The sequence below is a fragment of the Engraulis encrasicolus genome, chromosome 1 (genome assembly GCF_034702125.1).
Source record: "Engraulis encrasicolus isolate BLACKSEA-1 chromosome 1, IST_EnEncr_1.0, whole genome shotgun sequence".
Classification (NCBI taxonomy): Eukaryota; Metazoa; Chordata; class Actinopteri; order Clupeiformes; family Engraulidae; genus Engraulis; species Engraulis encrasicolus.
The window spans coordinates 12,892,787-12,915,682 of record NC_085857.1 but is presented as its reverse complement, the minus strand read 5'-3'; the positions used below and the strand labels follow the sequence as shown (position 1 = coordinate 12,915,682).

The 22,896-nt window shown below is 43.9% G+C and overlaps 2 protein-coding genes across 2 annotated transcripts in view; both read left to right on the top strand.

Moving 5' to 3' along the window:
* xpo1a (exportin 1 (CRM1 homolog, yeast) a) overlaps positions 1-2,036 on the top strand; it is a 30,689-nt gene extending 28,653 nt beyond the window's left edge. Inside the window, exon 25 of the mRNA XM_063197750.1 lies at positions 139-2,036. Coding sequence (XP_063053820.1) covers positions 139-285 — 147 coding nt within the window. The 3' untranslated portion in view covers positions 286-2,036. The remainder of the gene's footprint in view (positions 1-138) is intronic.
* Positions 2,037-6,395: 4,359 nt separating this feature from the next.
* The window catches only part of usp34 (ubiquitin specific peptidase 34), a 158,179-nt gene continuing 141,678 nt past the window's right edge, over positions 6,396-22,896 (top strand). Inside the window, exon 1 of the mRNA XM_063197771.1 lies at positions 6,396-6,779. Coding sequence (XP_063053841.1) covers positions 6,737-6,779 — 43 coding nt within the window. The 5' untranslated portion in view covers positions 6,396-6,736. The remainder of the gene's footprint in view (positions 6,780-22,896) is intronic.

Below are 22,896 nucleotides of genomic sequence, written 5' to 3'. Positions count from 1 at the left end.
TGTAATGGCAGTACTGGTGCAAGTGTTTGATCGGCAAGTGTTCTCTCTCTTTCTCTCTCTCTCTCTGTCTCTCTTTCTTTCTCTCTTTCTTTCTCTTTCTTTCTCGCTGTTTTTCTCTTTCTATCTCTCTCTCTGCAGGAGTTTGCCGGTGAGGACACGTCAGACCTGTTCCTGGAGGAGCGGGAGTCTTCGCTGCGGCAGGCCCAGGAGGAGAAACACAAGCTGCAGATGTCCGTACCGGGCATCCTCAACCCCCACGAGATCCCAGAGGAGATGTGCGACTGAGGACACCACCCCTGTCACACGCACGCACGCACGCACACACACACACACACACTGAGGAGATGTGCACCTGACTGAGACTCTTTCAGTCTCACTGTCTCTATCTCTAACACACACACACACACACCACACATACTTGCTCTGACATGCGACAGGAGGACAGAAGCAGATGGAACCAACCAACTACTATCGCCAAAACTATTATTATTATCATTTTTAATAAACAAGAGAAGCAAAGATGGATGGATGGATGGATGGATTGACAGACGGACGGACGGATGGATGGAGGAAAGGAAGAGGCAGAAGAAATGCAGCATGAGAGAAGGAGAATTAAAAGCGATGTGAGCGATTGTGTCACCTGTACATATTTATTTTTTTGGTTTATTACTGTAAGGGTTTTGTTTGTATTTGTTTTTTGTTTGTTTTGTTTTTTGCTTTTCTCTCTCTCTCCAGTAAACACACAAAAATCGAAAAGGACGGGACTAGTAAACAAAGAAACTGGGGGCATGTGTGGGACACGCCCTTGGCCTGATCAAAAAAAAAACTGTGTGCGGTGTGTGGGGGGAAAAAAGTGTGTGTGCTTAAAAGAGATGGATCATCGGAAAGGAGACAGAATGAAGTGGCAATGTGAGGTGGAATGTCTTTGCTCTTTTTTGATTGTTTTGTTGTGTTTTCTTTTGGTCGACCAAAATCAATGCCAACCTGTAAATGAGACGCTGCGTTACATTGCACCAATCTTTGGTCTTTCCCTTTCTCCCTGCCCGTATCTTTTACTCTCTTTTCTGACACCCAAATCCCTTTACATAGTTCCCTCCTTTTCGCAAAAAGAAAACATCACATTTGTACACACGTTTTATACAAGTTAAAATTAGTGTATTGTCTGTCTGATTTGCATCTAGACTTATGTTGAATGGATATATACATTACCAGATGGTATATATATATAATATATATACTCACTCACACACACACACACACTCTCACACACACACACACACACATCAATTTTTATTTTCTTTACTGAAAGCGACGCATGGAGTCTGGAAAATAAAATTGAATAACTTTTACAATCTCACTATTTGTTCCCTCCCCTCCCAGTTGCCCCCAACCTGAACATGAGCGTTATTTTTTGTGTTTGTGTGTTTGTTTATATGTAATATACATTTACACAGGTTCTATGTAGGAGAACGACAAGGAAAGCGTTGAGTGCCTGGGGGGGAGGGGGGTTGATTCACAAAATGGATTTGTTTTGAAGTCTTTTTTTTGTTTTTTTGTTTTTCTCTTCCTTTTCCCCCTGGGTAGACGAGGAGTGAGAGAGACCAGTTTGTCTAAGCTGGTCTGTCCTCAACCTCTGTGTCAGATTGAAAAACAAATGTGAACGTTGAAGCATTTTTTTATGTAAAGATGCTGCTTTTTATTTTATGTTTTGTTTTGATTGTTCTGTGTGCCGCACGGTTGAAAGAGGGGGAGAGAGAGAGGATGATTTGCTGGCCAAAGATTCTAGAGTGTCACTTCATTCTAAGAATGTTTGGTGGCAACTGAAGATTCTGAAGTGCTTGTACGTGCTCCACTCTAGTTTGGTTTTGGTGGTGGTGGCTGCTAATTTTGCTCTGGTGGAAATGGACGTTGACACAAGAGAGGACATGCAGCCCCAATGCTGATAGGAGGCAGAAGAGTTCTGTGCATATCGTTCCCGTTTGTAAAGCTGTCTTAGTACTATGGGAAATAAAGTTGGTTATTTTTACAAAGTTCAAGGGTGTTGCTGTCCTAATATTATAAATTTTTATTTTAATCGTTTGACAAAATTCTTACTTTATTTTGTAAAGTACTTTATTGCTATGGTGTCCACCCTGATAAAAAAAAAACAACAACAAAAAAAAAACAGCAGGACTCCAAATTAACTTTTTTCATCCCCAGCCAAAATGGCTACTACATATTTATCTTACTAGCCAAACACACACTCACTAATGGGTCAAAGTGGCTAGAAAGTTGGTCTTTTCTACCAGCTAACCTGATTTTTCACCAGCATTTGGCCGGTTGGCTGGTGTCAATTTAGAGCCCTGAAAAACACGTTAGGCTTGCTGTTTAGGGCCTTCATACATTTCTTATGAACAAGCACACAGCATAACCTTTCCATTAACGATAGTCAGGTGTCTGATACTGGCTAACATCCCCACCCCTCGCCTTGGCTAACACTGACAAAATCTCTTGGGGATTCTGCAGGCAGAACTGGCTTTTGTCCATGAACATCAACCATACCATTAGCTGACGTGTCTATTACAGTTACTTTAAGTTTATGATTACACATGTCATCTAGGTGGGGAACATAACAAATTTGATCTGGCGCACTGTTGGCCCACTTCTTTTTCGCGATGTCTGACAGTTGGCCCAATTCTGGCTTGGTCGTCGGCCCAATAATGGCCCAATTACCGTATGCTGACAGTTATTTTCAGTGTTGGCTCGGTTACTGCAATTTTGACCGTTATTTTCAGTGTTCTAAGAAGTGTTGGGCCAGTCACGATAACCAGTGTTTCAGCCGAGCGTCAGCTCACAGCCGACAGTGGCAGCATTCAACCAGAATTGGGCCGACTCAAAAACAGTACCATCGTGCCAACTGCAACCTAGAAGTATTGGCCCAGTCACGATAACCAGTGTTCCAGCCGAGCTGACGCTCAGCCGACAGTGCCGACATTCAGCCAGAATCGGGCCGACTGTGCTTGCTACCTATGGCCTGGGGGCCGTTTACGTTCAGTGAGGCCGTCTTATCTGGACCCCTTTATAATTTTAATGTTATGCAGTTTCACATGAAATATGACATGTTTTGTAAAGCAGTCTTGGAAATTACATTTGCAATACACTTACTTAAGGTATATTTTCAGGGGACCTAGTGAAGGAGGGGTCTTTTGTAAAAGTGTCTGCCCTCAATATAGGCCAAAAGTGCAGGGGGGAAATCCTGGTTTCATAATATGTTCTTTCTGAAGTGCCTTCTGGAGGGGAGGAGCTGAAACAGCCACAGGAGTAGCATGTGATGCGTCCCTGAGAATGTCATGACATTCACCTAGACATTCATCATCGTAAAGAAAATAAAGAGTTGAACGACTGCACTGTAAGCAAATGAACATCTTCATTCAGAGCATTCATTCTAGATAGTAATGTGGGAATGTGAAGATTTTTAAAAGTAATTTCTTCATCTTCATCATCTTTAGTTCTCCTGGCCAAGTATTACAATACCAATGACCCTAGTGTGTGTGTGTGTGTGTGTGTGTGTCCTGCAGGGGGAGCCATACACTGAATCCTACAGGGTGTGTACAATGGAACTAAAACACCTGTCATTTTAGTGTTGGAAGTTTCATGGATAAATTGGACCACCCTGGTGGCCCGTCTTTATTATTTGCACATTGCAGGTCGACCCCTGGACGTCCCCTGTACATTATCTCGAGCAAACAAACTAGCACATAATGTAAATAAAATTTGCTCACAGGTTTGGCCAGGGGGGCAGCTTCAGGACAGGTTGGCATCTCTTATTACACTTGTTTTAACTATGCTTACTGTAACAATACACTTTTTTTACTGTCCCCATGAAAAGTGGTTAAATGATACTCTTTGTAACTTCTGGAAATCAGAATCAGAATCCGAAAACGATTGCAATGTGCAACATTAAATCAATACTAAACCTCTTTTGCAATGCAGATTGGAAATGGTGCTGTCTTGTCATTTAAAAGATGGTCGGAAAGTTTTCTATATAATAGGTAACAGATCAGGGGCCACATACAACCAATTTGATCTCGAGTGGGCCGGACCAGTAATGCAATTGTGACATGCTGCAAATTTCTGCTTCATATCGGAATCACATTCCTCGCCATTCGTCTGGAGGTCTGGACAGAGATTCTTTAAGTATAGAGATATGCCAACTTAATAGGTTTCTATGGGCACCTAACGCGACCAGGTTCCGGTCTGCCTAAAGGGCCGTGTCATAATGCTCCTACAATGAATAGAACAGTCCTTAGGTCTGCCTAGGTCTGCCTAAGGGGGGGCATAATAGAACCAGGAAACAATGGGCCAATGGAACCTCTCTCTCTCTACTCTCTCTGGTCCGGATGTCAGTGGGTATATAAAGAGGAGCATCGACTGAAGATGCCGAGCAAAAAAGGCAGAGTCGTCTCAAATAGCCTACTGACAGTCTGCAATTTCACACCTGCAGCAACTGTCCCGGTCAAACCGGGACGTCTGGTCACCCTGGCCATACTATGAACACAAACCAAGATTTCTCTCTGCACTTTGGGCTTATGTTGAAGCCTTTAAAACAGGCCCCACCTTCTCTAGGTCCCCTGAATATAACTTAATTGTATTATTGTACATGTCATTTCTATGATTCCCCCATACTTAAGCAGCTTCACTGGCTCCCCATCAAGTCACGCATTACCTACAAAGTCCTCCTCCTAACCTTCAAGTCCCTCCATGGTCTGGCACCCCACTAGCTCACAGACCTCCTTCACCCCTATGATCCCTCAAGATCCCTGCGGTCCTCTTCCAAGGGCCAGCTGATAGTCGCTCGTACCAGGCTCAAGGCCACCAGTGACACAGCCTTCCATGTTGCTGCTCCCATTCTTTGGAACAATCTGCCCGACCACATCCAGAATGCCCCTTCACTGGCCATGTTTAAGCAACACCTTAAGACACATCTCTTCCTGGAGGCTTATGGCTAATAGTTCCACAAGCACTTTCACTTACATGCATTCACACACACGCTCACACACTGACGCGCACACACACTCACACTTTCCAACACAACACTCTGTGAAGCGTCCTTGGGTGTTTTGAAAGGCGCTATATAAAACGAAAGTATTATTATTATTCCTTTACGAAATATTTCATGTGAAGCTGCATAACATTAAAATTATATCGGGAGCCGGATTAAAAGGCCTCAGGGGCCGAGGCATATATAGGTTCCCCACACCTTGGCTAGAGTATTTACTTCTGTTTTGACATTCTTATTTTTTCCCACTCTACAAATCTGGGGCGGCGCCGAATGCGCCTCGACCGGGCCTCATGTTTGACACCCCTGGCTGCATTAAAGCAACACTATGCAATTTCCCCCTTCATTGGTTCCCCTTCATTGGTTGCCCTGCAGGATGGGAGTGGAACTGTGTTTAAAAAAAAAAAAATTCAAAACGTTTGGCAAGGTCAAACAGTAGGTCATGAATGCTTATTAAGCCATTTGTGAGGGCTACTGGCAAAGGGATGTTGTCCAAATGTAGGTTATGTGGGGGGGCGGGCGGTAATAGTCTGGTGGTCAGTGATAAGGGCATTAAGAGGGAAACAAAAACAACAGCAGATGGTGGCAAGGTTGATCCATCCACACAGACGGAAAGCCTTGATCCCATACTCTACTGTCTGCTATTGTGACCTTGCGAAGGCTTTTGACCTCTATTGTTAATGAAGTCTGTGCTTAAACCACACCGGACATGAGTTTGGCTATGCTTTTAATTTGCATTTAATGGTTGTTCTTTTACCTTTTATTTTCTGCATTTATTGATTAATATGGAGTGAACATTCAAACTATGAAGAAACATTTATATAGAAATATAAAAGAGGTTTGGGGGGGGGGGGGGGCGTCATTAAGAATCTGCCCAAACTAGTCTATACAGTGTCCTTGAAAATGGACAAGGAAGTCATTGATGAAAGTTGCTCTGGATATAGGATGTGTGTTATGATGAATAAATCCCCAAAACCATTGGTCTTGATTTTCTAGTTTCCGAGAAAAAGAAGAAAGAAAGAAAAAGAACTGATTGCTGTGAAAATATGACAAGGATATACTTTTGATCAATAAAATAACCTCACTTATTTGGACATGGGAAAATGTTGGAAAATGGCTCCACACATTTAGCTAAAGTCAGTGGGAGAGTTCAATGGGCTAATTCTATCTAAGATGTATAAAACAAACGAAACTGGATTACAGTCTTCTTGCCTACAAGTAGAGTTCTGGGTCTAAGACTAGTAGACTACTAGACTGTTGTCAAACTGTTTTCATTTCATCATCTCTGTCTTGGCTGTCCACAGAGGGAGTGACACAAGGGAGTGACCGCGAGACTGCCGAAATTCGCCGAGTGAATCGAACGAGACGGGCGGAAAGTGACGAAGCTTTGCCAAACGTTGCCCCCCATTTTCAATATGGCTGTCGTATCTGCTCTCTTTAGCAACGCTCCGATTGGAGATTGACTCGACTTTGCATGACTTGGTGCCTCCCTATATTATTTGTTCCATCGTAATTTTTTGATAATAAGTTGTTGTGCATCTTCCAACAACCATTATTTCGTTTCTTGACAAGCCCTCACTGGGCATTGCTTTGGGCCTTTACCCCTAAAAAACAGCCAGCTGCCAGCAGTCCGAAATAATCAACAATTTCCAATGGTTTGAGTAACAGTACACATCTGCTCTTTCTTCTTCATGAACAATGTGTGAAAACTGCGCCGAGCTGGTGGAGGTTTTAAATGAAAGTAAGTAAAAAATAATTTCTCTCATGTTATAAGCCTTGGATGACTTCATGTCGAAGCTAGTTAGCTAGTGCTAGCTGTCTGGTGCTAGCTAACCACGAAGCTTTTAGCCATTTTGCTAAGCAGCTACCAACCTTATTTTGACTTGAGTAACGTTATAAGACTTTGCAGTTTCTAATGTGTGGGTGTAGGTTTGCCAACTGTTTGTGGTCGGACCGTGGTGCACACATCTGGGATTGATGTCAATGTCGTCTCGTCATCCTGCTCACTTCTCGTCCAAGGCCTCATCTTTCAGTTTTGTCAAAAGAATGAACTGGCATTTGTCCCTGGCTAACTACTCAACCAAGTTGTCAATGTTTATCGCTAGCTTTGTGGGGTTCCACTAGCCACTGACACAGCTATTAGCTTGTGTGCAAGAGAGCTTGGGAACTTGCATAGTTGTGGAGAAAAAAAAACATGTCGTGCAAGATTTCGGCGAAAATGAATGATGCATCAGAAATTTCTGGGGTTCAGAGTGTTATTCATAACTCCGTGATGTTTTATAGCTTTTGCAACAAAGGCTTTTGACATATTGATCATTTTTGACATGGATTTGATTGGCTGGTGCTCAACTTGCTGGCCACAGCTAGCGACAGTCCAAAATTTTAAAGTTTGTCTGTCTTTTAGCCACTGGCCACCGTTTTTGAAATTGTGTTTTGCATCATTGTCTGAAGTGACAACACCGTGTGCAATGCCTGTATACATCACACAGATGTGACTAGACATCCTTGCTCGTTGCTATCATTCGATGTTCACGCCAGTGTCAACCTTAAATATTCGCATTTTGAGGTCACCCAGGTGCTAGTAGTTTTAACGAGCACTACTCAACATTCAGATGTGAAGCTAATGGCTTTTTGCTTGCTTGCTTGCTAACAACCTAGCTCTTGGGGCTAGCAAGCTACACCTGTTTCTAGACTGCACGAGGTAGCCCAGTCTCAGTTCGAAAAGCCCAAAACTGTAGTCGATGGGAGGGCAAGCTTCCACCATCCTTAATGCACACAGTGCCATAGATGTGATCCTACTGTTTAATTGTCTGTTTACTAAATTTGCTATCTTGGGGACTCTACTCGCATATCATGGCTTGAGCTAGCTGGCTAGGTATTGGACGTGGTTCATGCACACTTGCAGCCCAGGATGGCCAGTTGCTCATAAGCTAACACTGGCTGCTGTGCTGTCAATTGTTAAAACATTCGGATCCACGCTAAAGTTTTTGCCCCCCTTTGACGCTTGTTTGGCTAGCAAAGCACCTTTGTCCTATAATGACGGCCCTGGGCAGATTAAATCAAATGCAGTACTGCTCGGTATGTTAAGCAATACAGTACAATCCATGCGTTAATATCCCTCACACAGAGCGCCAGATTTGGCAGATATGGACAGCTAATACTTTGAAGAGAAACCGAGGCCATGTTTTTTTTTAATATCCCTAGAGCTCTATGTATTTTGTCAGGTTTTCAATGTGCGGCGATGAATCGAGATGCTTTGCTGCAATATCGTGACAATACACATTGAATTGCGATGTGTGAATGTGGATTGTTTATGTCCGTAAGAGATGGTTATGATCGCGTTGCTGTTGTTGTTTTTATCGCCTCTTAAAATACCGGTATATTCGTGGGCATCACGTTCGGCCTTTGTCTCAATGTTAAGCATCACCTATGTGGGTTTTCAGCCGTCTGCTCGATGTGTGTGCGATTTTGACAAATCAACTACTGGTGTCGTCCGTGTTCTGTGGTAGTGTTGTAAGATGCTGCTAACTGCCGACGAGCTAGAGGGTGATAGCTGGCCTGTTTTTTCCACGTCTGCTAACTTGCTCATGCCCATGCTAGTTTTGTGCTAGTGTTTTGGGCAACTGTCAGTAGCTTGTGTGTGTCTCCCGCAGTGTGTTATCCCAGCAAGACACTGAAAGTTAACTGTAGCCTAGCACACGGCCTTGCCAATAAAGCCACGGCCACACACTGTTGAATACATTCGCCCTGGATATAAATTATATTGTCAGTCTGTGAGTTGTTGGTGCAGGATTAGTCTGGCCCCCCAGACATTGTGGTGTTATTATGTGCTAAGGAATTTAGAATCCACCTCAAGAGGTAAGCATCAGAGATTCTAGGAGTAGTATGCTATTACATTACATTACATTACATTCCATTTGGCAGACGCTTTATAATCAAAGCGACTATGCTATGGTCTGCCTCGAAACTGTGCCCTATGATGGTAACTGGGCTTGTGCAAGAGTCCTGTCTTATAAATAGCATGTAAAGATGAGCCCAGTTTTAATCTAATTCATTCCTCATAACGTTATGGCCTAGTTCACAGGTTGAATATAACTGCCACATATTGACTCGGCAGCTTTTCATTTGGTAGTGTGTTGTCCCCGTCATGGCATGCGGTCAGCTTAAAGTAAAATTAAAGAAAAATCACTTAAGGGCGAATGAGGGCAAAGCAGACACGGTCATTGTTTTTAAAAGACTTTGCTCTAATTCTCTGGACTTGTGTACACATTCGACAGCGCTGACTCTTTGGGTTTTTTGTCCCTCCAGCCAGAGGGGACAGACTCCTCCAGTGATGGTGGTGGTTCTCTGTTTACAGTCTGGCTGACACGACGAAAAGTCTGGGATTGTTGATTAAAATGGCCTCCAGTGGTTTTGCTGGACACAGTTAAGAGTCAGTACGATCTTGTTTAGAAGATTGGTTGTGTAACCAGTGTTTTTGACTCTTGGCATTTCATGTTTTTGCAGCATTGACGGAAGTTAGAACAGCTTATGCTGTGTCTATACACATGTGCATAATAAAATGTGATGTGCGTGTGCACGCACGCGCGTGTGTGCCTTATCTCTACAATCATTCAATGGAAATGTACACCACATGTTGGTTGTGAGTCGTGAGTTGTCATATTGTTTGAGTTGTGTCTGTTAAACTTACATCTTTGTGGAAGTACTATTTGAAAGTGTGTTACAGTTAACTTAACTTGCCCCTCATCCAGTTGTCCTTTTTTGCACCTGGCGACTTTTCCTAATTATCTAGATTTCAGCACGCCATCTCCACCTCTGTAAAAAAAAGGAATTGTGTGAGTGTGTGAGTGTGTGAGTGTGTGAGTGTGTGAGTGTGTGAGTGTGTGTGTGTGTGTGTGTGTGTGTGTGTGTGTGTGTGTGTGTGTGTGTGTGTGTGTGTGTGTGTGTGTGTGTGTGTGCGCGCGCTATTTGCCAGAGGTCAGCGTGTCTGTGCATTGCTAGAAGGAAGTGTGTGTGTGTGTGTGTGTGTGTGTGTGTGGAGTGGCAGCCCCAGGTGTCTCGCCACTCTGTGACCCTTGACCAAGCAACAGCAGAGCAGTACAGAGGCCGACTGTTTACAAGTCCCCACTACACAACAGCCTCTCGGCCGTGTTGTCAGGGTTTTTTCTACCCTGGAGCCAGTTGTTTCGTGTGTGCATGTGCGCATGTGCTGTGCACATACACAGACTCGTGCACACACAAACACAGTGTCAGATTTTTCTCCCCTGGAACCCTCGTTTCTTTTCTTTTTCTTTTTTTGGTCTTTTTTCGACTTTATTTGAGGACAGTGTGAGAGGTGGACAGGAAGTGAATTGGGAGAGAGATGAGCAGGGGTCGGCAAAGGACCCGGACCGGAAATCGAACCCGGGTCAGCCGCATGGCAGGCGAGTGCCCTACTGGTTGGCCATGGCAGGGCCGCAACCCTCGTTTCAAGATGCATTTGCATTCATCCAAAACCAAAGGCCCAAATCGAGTCAAGGCTTCAGTAGCGTACACCAAAGCTGCTTCTATGTGTAGTGTCTGAAATATGCACATCCTCACTATTAGATAAAGCCTGGGATGCTTATGCCGTGTACAGACCAAGAGCGAACGGAGCGAATGAAGCGACGGAAGTCATTATTTCTCTATGGAGGACACGCGACCTGCGCTACCAAAGCGAATTCGCCAGTAGCGAAGCTTCTTGCGCGACCAGAGCGAATTTTTAAGATTAAACTAAATCTAATCGCAGGCGAATTCGCTCTGACGCTGTTCGGCGAAAAACGTTCATATCTCCGAATGTCCCAGGCTGTCAAGCCAGAGCCGTTATGTGATTAGCTGAATCAAACATGTCAATGCTGCGTCTCGAGCGAATACAGCGAATTCAAGGCGAAACTTCTTCTGCTACCCACGCTACCAGGCAGCGTAGTTCGCTCTTGGTCTGGACACGGCATTAGGATGTGTGTGGAATGTGATGTTCCCCAGTACAGTGCAGTATGTTGCTGCCTAATGAAGTTCATTTTTACACTCGGGCCTCTGAATTAATGTTCAGTTGGTCATAGTATGCCACGTCTAGGTTGTCGTTGTGAGCTACATGGTTTTGCTCACCTGCCTAAATAATGTAATCTACTTTGAGGAAGTGAATGTCAAAATTCAGGTTGCATGCAGAATGATGCAGTGTGTGTGTATGTGTGCGTGCGTGCGTATGTGAGTGCGTGCGCTTGCATGTGTGTGTGTTATTGTCTCTGTTCTCATATATAGGCCACTCTGCGTAGATGCCAGATAATGAGGTCCCTCTCCCAGTCGTCTTCACATGAAAAGGTTGCGTGCGTGTGTGTGTGTGTGTGTGTGTTTGTGTGTGTGTGTGTGTGTGTGTGTGTGTGTGTGCGCGCATGCTATGCAGAGGCAGTCAGACCAATGCACCGCAGTAGTGGTAACTAGCCACCTCCCCAAATCCTCAGAATGTTGCTTATAACTTCCATTGAATAAATGAAATCCTGTTGTGGCATGTTTTCACACTCTGTATTGTGAACACTCAAATGCTTATTTAGACTTTTAGACATTTATTTAGACTTTTTTTTTAGACTGTGCCCAAAACTGGGCTGTAAAAACAATTATTTTACTCTGCAGCATTCTGATAACCTCTTCAGTCCTGCTGCTGAATACTTGAAATCCAAGCATAGAACATTTTCTCTGTGCATAATTGTGCCGTTTCCAAAGATGTTTATTTTCACACTTGAGTTTTAGACTGTTTATTTTAAAACTGGTGATGTGGAAACAATGGCTTTACTCTGCGATATCCCAAATCTGCGATAATCTCTTGTGCTACGGAATGCATCGAATCCAAGCACAGAACATGTTCCCTGTGTGTGAAGTTTCCTAAAATGTTTGTTTTGATTGACACTTCTGACATCGACTGTGCTACTAAAAGTGGGGTTTATGGGGAGAACATGGTTTTACTTGGAAGTAGCCCCATAACCTCTCGAATGCATGAAAGCCAAGCAGAGAACGCTTTTTTGTCTGTATAAAAGTTACTTTTCAAATGCTTATTTTTACACTTTTGAGTTTGACGCAATGTTGCTAAAACTGGGTATGGGGGGGAAACAATGGTTTTACTCGCCGGTATTCTTACATCTCATCTGGCTCAGTCCAGTTTGGTTTTTGGTTCAGTCCCACTGCAAAAACAATGGTCCTGTGCACCCCTGGTGTGTGTGTGTGTGTCTGTGTGTCTGTGTGTCTGTGTGTCTGTGTGTCTGTGTGTCTGTGTGTCTGTGTGTCTGTGTCTGTGTCTGTGACTGTGTCTGTGTGTGTTGAATTCAAAAGAGAGGGTAAGGAGACGATATGGGGAGAAGTCGAGTTTGGTTTTGGTTCAGTCCGAACATACTGGTTCAGGGACCGTGTTAGGGCTGGGCGATATGGAAAAAAACAATATCACGATATGGATTACTTTATATCACGATAACGATATATATCACGATATAGCAAAATTACATACGTTTTCAGTTATTCTCTTTATTTGCTCTTTATTTTTTCATGTCGCAAAACAACCTTTCTTTAAAATGGATCTTTTTATTCTTATTTTTACAGTTACATTAACTTATAGTGTGTGTTGTGACAACATGAAATGTAATTAAATTATATTCAATAGTATAAAATTGATAAAATTACTATCACGATATAAACAATATAGGAGAAAGGTCACGATATACACTTTTATATCACGATAACGATATATATCGCCATATTGCCCAGCCCTAGACCGTGTAGGAAGTTTTTTTGTATGTGTCTGTGTATGTCTGTCTATTTGTGTGTCTGTGTGTCTGCACACTTTTGCAGTTGGGCTGTAGTCTGTCTCATCCAAAAGAGGAGGTTGACTAAAAAAAAAGATAAGAGAAGAGGGGCCAAAAGAACAAGCAGAGTTGTTGAAAGGAGAAATAGAAACTTCAAAACTAGCGAGCTGAGCTCATGGGTTTTTCTCGTGTCTCTCTCCCTCTCTCTCTCTCTCTCTCTCTCTCTCTCTCTCTCTCTCTCTCTCTCAAAGAGACAAAACAAGAGCTGGAGTTGGCTGACCTGCTGCTTTGGTTGAGCTTTGGACTGTTCAGAATTTTAAATACTGTACTGCCTCTCTTTTTTGGCCCATCCAGGCAAAACAAATCTCCACAACTAGGGCTGTAACAATATATAGTATTGAACCTAGAAATTGTGATACGAAGAAGAGTCACAATACTGCATCGCGGTGCAAGGAGGCAGTATCGGGATTCAACCTTTCAAAGCTCTGTTACCCTTCAGTCCAGAAAACGACCACATGATATGATGTTATGTTGCTTCCAAGCTTTAATTCGTCATTATTTTTATAACTAGTTTGCGCACGAACACAGTGAAATTGAGTTAATTTACACACACACACACACACACACACACGCATGCGCACACACTTTTTATTTATTGGTTTATGTACTTGCAGACGTACTCGTACAAGTACTGTAAATGCACGCACACACACATAGTTTTTGTTTTTGTTTTAGGAATGAGCCTGTTAAATTGTGAATGAAGCAGACATGGTCAGATTACTCCCCATGTCCTACTACTCGATACACTGTGCTCATCTGGTCTGAGGAGACAGTCAGGGGATCTTTAGACTCTGATGATCAGCGCAAAGCAGTTGGGATGCAGAACACCCACAAGTACACACACACACACACACACACACACACACACACACACACACACACACACACACACACACACACACACACACACACACACACACACACACACACACACACACACAGGTCTATACCCGACATGGCCACTGACAGCTTTTGGCTGGGCCCAGGACAAAGTAGTCTGAAGGCCCCCTCTGTCCCTTGGCCCGGGATAGCTGTCGCAGACACGGTAGGAAAACTGTGCAAACCTCGTCACGTGACAAAAGGGCATAAAAGTGCTTTACCGCTGAGTAAAAGTTGTTTTTCCCGCCGAGTTTGAGGAGCACGACTTCATTTGAAAAGACGTAGCACCACAACGCGGACTGCACTAGCCTGAGATACACACACACGCTTAAGCAATACATGATGCCAACCTGCTACATCGGTGGTGCAGGTCATGCACTCATTCACACACACACACACACACACACACACTGTATTAAGCCAATGTGGTGTCCCTGGGCACTACAGTATATCTCACTGGTGCCGCCTTTATGAACAATATTTATGAAGTTGGTGTCTTGTGATGCCCCCTCACTAGTGGAAAGTGGTTGGTACCCATGGGCACTGTGCCGCTGGCCCTTATGGATGATGCGGCCATGCTGGCGCTGATAATGTCTCCAAGACTACCTGGGCGCTTGAGTTTGCACTGAGGCCTTTACTAGTCCCCCACAAAATGGTGTGTGTGTGTGTGTGTGTGTGTGTGTGTGTGTGTGTGTGTGTGTGTGTGTGTGTGTGTGTGTGTGTGTGTGTGTGTGTGTGTGTGTGTGTGTGTGTGTGTGTGTGTGTGTGTGTTGCACCGATACCGATATCAATGAATCGGTGGATCGGCACTAAAATGGTGGTATCGGCGAGTACCAACAAATAGGGCACCGATACCATTTACAGGTGCTTGTATGACACTTTAACAGCCTTGAAATTGGTTATTTCATAGAGGTATTTAAAAAGTATAAAACGTTTTGCTGGATTCACTTTGTATTAGTCTTTTTCCTGTTTCACAAACGTAGGCAGCAGCCTGACAAAGCCATGCAATGATTTTACATCCAAGTAGTATGCAGTACAGCCCTTCATATATATACATTTCAAATAGGGTGGTATTGGTATCGGATTCGGTATCGGTATCGGCCGATACTGCACAGCCAGGTATCGGGTATCGGTATCGAGGGCCAAAAAATGGTATCGGTGCAACACTAGTGGTTGGGGCAGATTTCAGGAAAGACAGAACAGTGCATATGTGTATCCGAGAGAGAGAGATTAAGTTTGATTATATTTGTATGTGAATGCGTTATTTTTGTGTGTGTTTTGGGTTTGTGAGTGGGAGGGGCAGAGCGAGAGGAAGTGTGTGTGTGTGTGGGTGGATGGGCACAGCCAGTATCCATTTACAGCCACACCAGAATGGACACACATACACACACACACACACTCTCCCGGCCCTCCAGTGCCAACGATCACCACTCGCTGTGTATTCATTAAACTGCCTGAGAAACTCTGGTAAACTCTTTTTTTCCTTTGGGAGCAAAATGAGCATCCGTATCCTATTCAGAAATCATCATCCAATGACCGCATGGTATTGCGTCGTTGGCATCATTATCAAAGTCCTCTTCAACCGCTCCCATACACACACACACAATCTCTCACTCACTGACACACACACAAACACGCACGCACACACACACACACACACACACACACACACACCCTGCTTTGCTGTCTGTCCCAATGGACCTTGTCGAGGTTCCCACCCCCACTCGTCGAGGTTCCCACCCCCACTCTCCCCCACGATAGACTTGCTGCACAGAATTTTGTCGACCTCGACAGACAGACTCTAGGAAAAAGAGAGGGGGGGGAGGGGGGCAGAGACAGAAAGAAAGAAAGAAAGAAAGAAAAGGGAGAGAAAGAAAGAGAGTAGGAAGATGGTGAGAACTGAAGAAAAGATTGAAAGGGGGGCTAGGCAGGCTACAGCTTGGCACAATGACGTACTATGAGTGAGTGTGTGTGTGTGTGTGTGCGTGCGTGATATCGGAGGAGGCGTGTGTGTGTGTGTGTACTCAGTGAAAGTTGGCGGCTAGGCAGGCTACAGCTTGGCACAATGAGCCAGCCTGAAATCTCCTGACCTGGCCTGAGTAACATGTTTTGGCCTGGCTGACCGCTTTAGAAAAGCCCTCACTTGCACTTTTTATTAAGGGAAACGGAGAAAAGGAGAGATAAGTTAATGGTCTCCTCGAACTGCCGTGTGTGCGCAGTGTGTGTATTGTGGGCATGAGTGAATGTGAGTGCGTGAGTGAGGAAAGGCGAACTTTAATGAGGGTACTTTTTAGCTTCTTGTGTGCTTGAAGATAGTTTTCATTTTTGAACATTGTGTGTGTCTTTGTGTTCGTGTGTGTGTGTGTGTGTGTGTGTGTGTGTGTGTGTGTGTGTGTGTGTGTGTGTGTGTGTGTGTGTGTGTGTGTGTGTGTGTGTGAGGATATTGCGGAGTAATGAGGACACTTCTTTGTTTAGCGTGTTTGGAAGCAAGGTGTGCTATCCAGTCCACAATGTAAGGGTGCTATAATTTGTCTTTTAGGGATGTACTTGCGTATTAGCCTGGTGAACCAGCGCCACCCGCTGGACGGCAAAATGTTTTGCCTACGGGTGGGTCTTGCCTCGCATAATGATTCAATGAAGCCAGAATGACATGAATCTTGCAAACCAATTACAACGTAAAGATGTGTTTTGAATCAAAGTGGGCAGGGTTTTGAGGGAAGGTTGTTCTCATCAACAATCTTCGGATGTATTATGCATCGAGGCCAGACTAAATTAGACATCCACATTTAGTCTGGTTTATCAGGCTACTTATGTATGGAGGTTTTGGGATGGTGTGTAGTGTACATGTGTTTGAGTGTGGTGTAGATTCACATGGAGAATCTAGGGATGCACCAATACCGATACTGGTATCGGCACCCGATACTACTCATTGTACTCATACTCGTCAAGCACGTGCCGATACCAGGAACGATACTGCTATTAAACAAAACAATGAAAAATCTTGTCACATTCTGTGGACTTGAAAGCAGCATGGAAAAAAGTGCCACCTCATACATTTACTAACATTTAAATCTACATAGAAATGGACATGGGTGGAAAAAAACAAGGCCATGCATTTATTTTCATTGTATTTTGGTGATAAAAGGTATCGGTATCGGTACTCGGTATCGGCAAGTACACACATTAATGTACTCGTACTTGTATCGGTTTTCAAAAAAGTGGTATCGGTGCATCCCTAGGAGAATCTTAATCTTCCATGTGAGAGGACTGAGTACCGGTCCCCTTTCCTGAATTGACATTGCGTCACTTCATCTCTCCTGGGTCCTTTTATCGTAATATCGTAAAATTAGGGCTGCTCGATTATGGAAAAAAATCAATATCATTCACGATTATTTCAGTCAATATTGATATCACGATATATTTAAACGATAAAGAAAATTAATTGTGCCGAACGATCCACAATCTTCAGCAGTGTGAGTGGAAAGTCATATAGAAGCACATAGTGGTGTTTTGAATGAGTCTATAAAACAAATGGCAAAATAGTTATTTCAACTCTTGGTTCTTTCTCCTCCTCCTGGCATATGTGAGATATTTTATGTTTGTTTGTCGACAATTTGGATAAAAGCTACAGGGTACCCAATTTTCTCTCCACTTAACCACCCGTCCATCTGTAGTCATGAAAGCACACCGAAGGCGACAAGGGCAACAACAGCGACAGAAGTAATGAACTCTGTATAGGGTCATTTCACATGAAATCAGACACTTTGACTGACAGATTTTAACACAACTTAGTAATAACTGACAACTTTTAGTGACAAGGCGTCTGGCACTAATATTAAGGGAGAAATGGACTAAAAAGGGTATGACTCTATCCATTCATCCATGATTATGTTTCTTAATTTTTTTTTTTTTAAAGTATTTTTGGGGGGCTTTTCAGCCTTTGTTGTTTTTTGTGAGACCCCTGTAAGCCCCCAAAAAATAGCGAGCTGGGAGAGAGAGATGGGGAAGGACCGGCAAAGGACCCGGACCGGGAATCGAACCCGGGTCGGCCGAGTGGTAAACGTGTGCCCTACCATGTCAGCCACGGTAGGGCCACGGCCATCCATGATTATGTTTTGCCCCACCTGACACTACCCAATTTAGCTTTAGCATTAGCGTTTTGGTTGGAGTGTGTCAGGTGGGGCATTTTACACGTGTGTGTATTCCTCTGTATAGTATATCTGGTATCCCTGTGTGTATATATAGGATCCTCCTGTCCTTGCTATAAGATGGGTCACCTGAGCGGATGCTGGTGTGCATGGGAGCCCTACATTTCTGCTCCATTTTCTCTCCTGTGATGAGGGACAGAAGGGGAGGCAGGGGAGTGGAGGGGAGGGGAGGCAGGGGAGTGGAGGGAAGGGGAGTGGAGGGGAGTGGGAAGGTCCCCAATGCTCACTGGTCCGGCACAGTTAAAGGTCAGATTAGACTTCAGCAACTGCGAGCGTGAAAAGTCGCGTGGGAATGGCCACGAACCAATTTTGTATTCATGCATCTGCGAGCTCTGCGAGGTCCGAGGTCTCGTTGCCAGCCACATTTGAAATTGCGCGATTAGGCTACTTTCACTACATTGTAAGCACTGCGGTCATTATTAAGCAATGTTGCTTTCTATCCCGGTTAGCCAGGTATTTTCACACAAATTGCAAAGGCAATGCAGTGGTATCATTATTTGACATACCCAGTCTGTTTTCACGAGCAGAAAATGCAAGCATGTAAAGACAGTTGATTCTGCCGATGTGTGTTTACATTCGGTGGAGGAACGGTAGTAAAACCGCAGGCATTGTGCCACGAGTGTTCAACTGATGCATTGTTTGTTACTTAGCTTAGCTTCGTGTATTTACACACATTTACACACAAGGCATTAATAAAGTTTTTAACAGAATACAGCTCTGCTCTCGCAAACTACTGGCATTGCGCTGCCACAAGAACAGAACAAGGAAGTAGCGAGACGACCAATCATAGTGCCTTTTTGTCTGCGTACTCCGCGTCCGTCCGACGGATAGTTAGAATTTTTTCGAGGCGCTAGACGACGGGCGCAGAGCCTCTGAGAGGGGGGCGTGGACTCGCATAGACAGAAAACGGACGGACGCAGATTCTATGCGAGCGAAGCATAAATCTAGCTTTACAGAGTGTGTGTGTGAGTGTGTTAAAACATTGCTGTGTGTGTGTGTGTGTTAAAAACATTGCTGCGTGTGCGTGCGTGTGTGCGTGTGTGCGCGTGTGTGCGTGTGTGTGTGTGTGTGTGTGTGCGTGTTAAAACATTGCTGTGTGTGTGTATCTCAAAACGTCGCAGTAGTGTTTGCGTGTTTCAAAGCGTTCCAGTGTATGTGTATGTGTGTGTCAAATCGTTGCTGTGTGTGCTTTTGCAGTGTGTGTGTCAAAACGTTGCAGTGTGTGTGTAAGTTATTACAGTGTGTTATAGGGACTAGGTGGACACAGGGATCTGTGTTCTTGCTTTGTCTTGATGTAGTGTCAGGGCTGCATTGTTAATGTAGAGAGATGGATGTTGTATTAAGTTATACATCGTCCTCTATAACTTCTACTTATAGATTTACAAGGTGCACAATAAGCCTTTGACTTCGATATTCGATATTCGAATATAAGTCGAATGTGAAGAAAATTCGAGACATTCGAACGAATATTAATTGGCCATTAATATTCGAATCTGACATGGGTATTGATTTTTTGGGTATTTCATTGGTATTGATTAAAATTATTTCCTTGTAAACATCGCAATTCACAGTCTCAATTTATTTTTTCCATGGCTGGTTAATCACTACAGCTGTGTTGAGGAGAGTCGCGTGCGTGGCTCATCTCTCTGTGTTCCGTAGCAGGACACTTGCGGCAGGCAGTCTCCCCCAGTGTCCGCATAATAAGCAGATGAGCGCTGCAGAGTTCCATTCAAGTGAATGGCTATAATATAAACAAAGCATCATCACATTACTTTCTGGAGTTGTTGACGAGTTTCTGGAATTATGTGATTCAACCCACAAGTAGGCCTACCTGTGATTACGCCAAGAGTAAGATAATAACTTCTTGTTTTTTGGATTTTGACCAAATTAGCTTCGTTGGTCTGGGTGTCAGATCAGGCAGACTCCAGGGGATGGTTTTGTTAGCATGCTTTTAGCATGTTTTTAGCGCACTGCTAGTTTGTGTAATGTTCGTTTTGAAACAAGAGCAGTCATCTTACCTATACCTACAAGCACATTACCCAAATGTCCGTCATTAGTGATAGAATATAAATACATATTTGTTGATATTGGTGCTGTGTGCTCAACTCTCATGATTCCCATATGATCCAATTCAAATTTTAACTTGGGCTACAAGTTTGACATGGCTGCTAGCTTTGCCATGTTTTAATCTGCATTCACACCTCTAAGTACCGTCTTCTTAATAAGTGCTGAACGATCGCTAAGCAATAATGGCTGTTTGAATGCATGTTGTTAATGGGCCATTAGGCTACATCTCTGGTTGGAATAGCCTTTTACTAGTCACTGACTGGGGGAAAGAACAACTTCAGCTTGATATCAGGTCTAACTGTGGCAATTTTAATGGTAAAAAATATGGATAAATATTCGAATATATTCGAATATCGTTTTTCATTTAGAAACGAACTTCGACTATGATTTTTGGGCACAAGTCAAAGCCCTAGTGCACAAGCAACTCACGCAAGAACTCTAATAACAAATTACATGCAAGGCATCCTTGTGTGTGTGTGTGTGTGTGTGTGTGTGTGTGTGTGTGTGTGTGTGTGTGTGTGTGTGTGTGTGTGTGTGTGTGTGTGTGTGTGTGTGTGTGTGTGTGTGTGTGTGTGTGTGTGACACAATGGGCTGCGCAATAAATCTAGGTGCAGTGGGGTGGGCGTTTCTTCTTTGTTTTGTTTCACTTGCTCCAAATGAATGGACTGAACGACCGGCTGAACATTACCCTCTCGAATAGTAAGGTCGCCTCTCCACGCTCCTGGTCTGTTCTCCACTAAATCTATCTGGTGCGTCATGGGCAGAGATGTCAAAAGTAAATGTGAAGAAAAAGAAGCAGTTTCCCTCCAACACAGTCAACTTATCTCAGTAACCAGTAGACCTGTGTAAGTACTTGTCTTACAAGTTCTGGTTGGATCAAATTTGGGTAGGGTTTAGGGATGCAAATTATCGATTAATTCATTAATCGTTAGTTGATTGCCTTATCGATCGACCTACGATTAATTGATAAGCAGCGTTTTTCTCAAAGTTTCTCGGAAAAAAACCTACTAAATCTCAAAATTTAAAAACAAAATTGAGATAAAATACTACATTTAAATTAATTCTATTTAAATTCTTTAATCCAAAGGCGATTTAAATATTCCCACTATTCACACCCCTCTTCACACACACTCTTCACATGTCCATTTCACCTGCATCTTTTGTCAGTTGAATTGTCGATGTTTTTTAATCGATTAACGCATTGATTGATTAATCGTTTGCATCCCTAGTAGGGTTCTTGATAGGGTTTTAGTGTTTTTCAGTGACATCACAGTCCATCTACCTCAGTAGGTAGGTACAAAGGTGTAACAAATGTCATCATCTGCTGGTGTTGTGCTTACACCCCGAATTTACGTCTTCTTTTACTTTTGACACCTCTGGTCACGAGTTTTCTAAGTGAGAAGGAAATTCAGCCGAGCATCTCAATCAGATGTGGAAGATTTAATTTGTGCTTTTATCTAGAGCTAAAACAAAAGCATTTTAAGCCTCTCGGCCTGCTTCCTGCAATAGCATTGGAAGAAGAAGAAGGAACAAGGACGGAGGTGTCTTGAGTTGCTATGGAGATGATTGACTGGCCTGTTGTCATGTGCATGTGACCTTTTTGTTGTGTTTGTTTGTTTTGGTCTAACAAGGAGGCTGCACTGGTGATAATGAGGAGCTTGGTTGTTGCTGGTGGCCAGCCTCAAGCAGCCTCAAGCAGATGTGTGTGTTGGCCTGCATCGCTGTGTTTTGACAAGTTTGAGCCTGTAATTGCTTCACACAGCAACACACACACACACACTCACACTCACACACACACACACACACACACACACACTGTATGTCTGTCTGTGTCTCTCTCTGTTTCTCTCATTCTCTGTTTCTCTCTTCTCTTTCTATCTCTCTCTCTCTCTCTCCTTCTCTCTCTCACTCACTCTCTCTCTCTCTCTCTCTCTCTCTCTCTCTCTCTCTCTCTCTCTCTCTCTCTCTCTCTCTCTCTCTCTCTCTCTCTCTCTCTCTCTCTCTCTCTCTCTCTCTCTCCCTCACTCTCTCACTCTCTTTTTCACTGTCTCACTCTCTCTCTCTCCTTTCTGTCTCTCTCTGTCGGTCTGTCTCTCTCTCTCTCTCTCTCTCTCGCTGAAAGGTAGATGGCGATTTTCTTGCACAGCCTTTTCTGTTGCTAAGCAGAATTGGTATGTTTTATTGCCGTTACTTTGTGTATGAAATGAATTCCTATGGGGATGGCTGGTCGTTAAAGTCGTTGGTTTTGCAGCCAAAGGTTCACTTCAATGGAGTAGTTGTGTTGCCGGGTGGGCGGGTCTTATTGCGCTATATTAGGCTTGTGCTGATTGGCAGGATCCATGGTTGGCACCGTCCCCCATCCTGTCCCACACTGCTCCTTAGGTGTCGTTAGGTGCACAGGTTAATGTTGCTCAGATGTGCTGGGTACTGACTTCTTGAGTAACTTGACTCTGAAGCCAATTTAATCGCAAGGCAGGTTATTAGCTGTTATTCCAACAACATGGATAAGCGATAGGGGCTATGTGGTCATGTGAAGTAAAAGCCCACCTGAGAAACTCCCATTGTCGTTGTGATGCAACACCCCACAACACACAGTGCTCACTGCACAAAACAAAATTGCATTTATGCCTCACCCGTGCAGCCCCAAACGGCACCCCAAGAGGGTAGTGCTCAGGGTAACTCAGTCATGGAGTAGGATGGCGGAGAGAGCACTGGTTAATTGCTGTCCCCACCAACCTGGCGGGTCAGGAATCGAACCGGCAGCCTTTGGGCTACAAGCCTGACACCCTAACTGCTTACCTATTGGCCTCGCGCACCATCCTACGTACTTCCGTCAAGA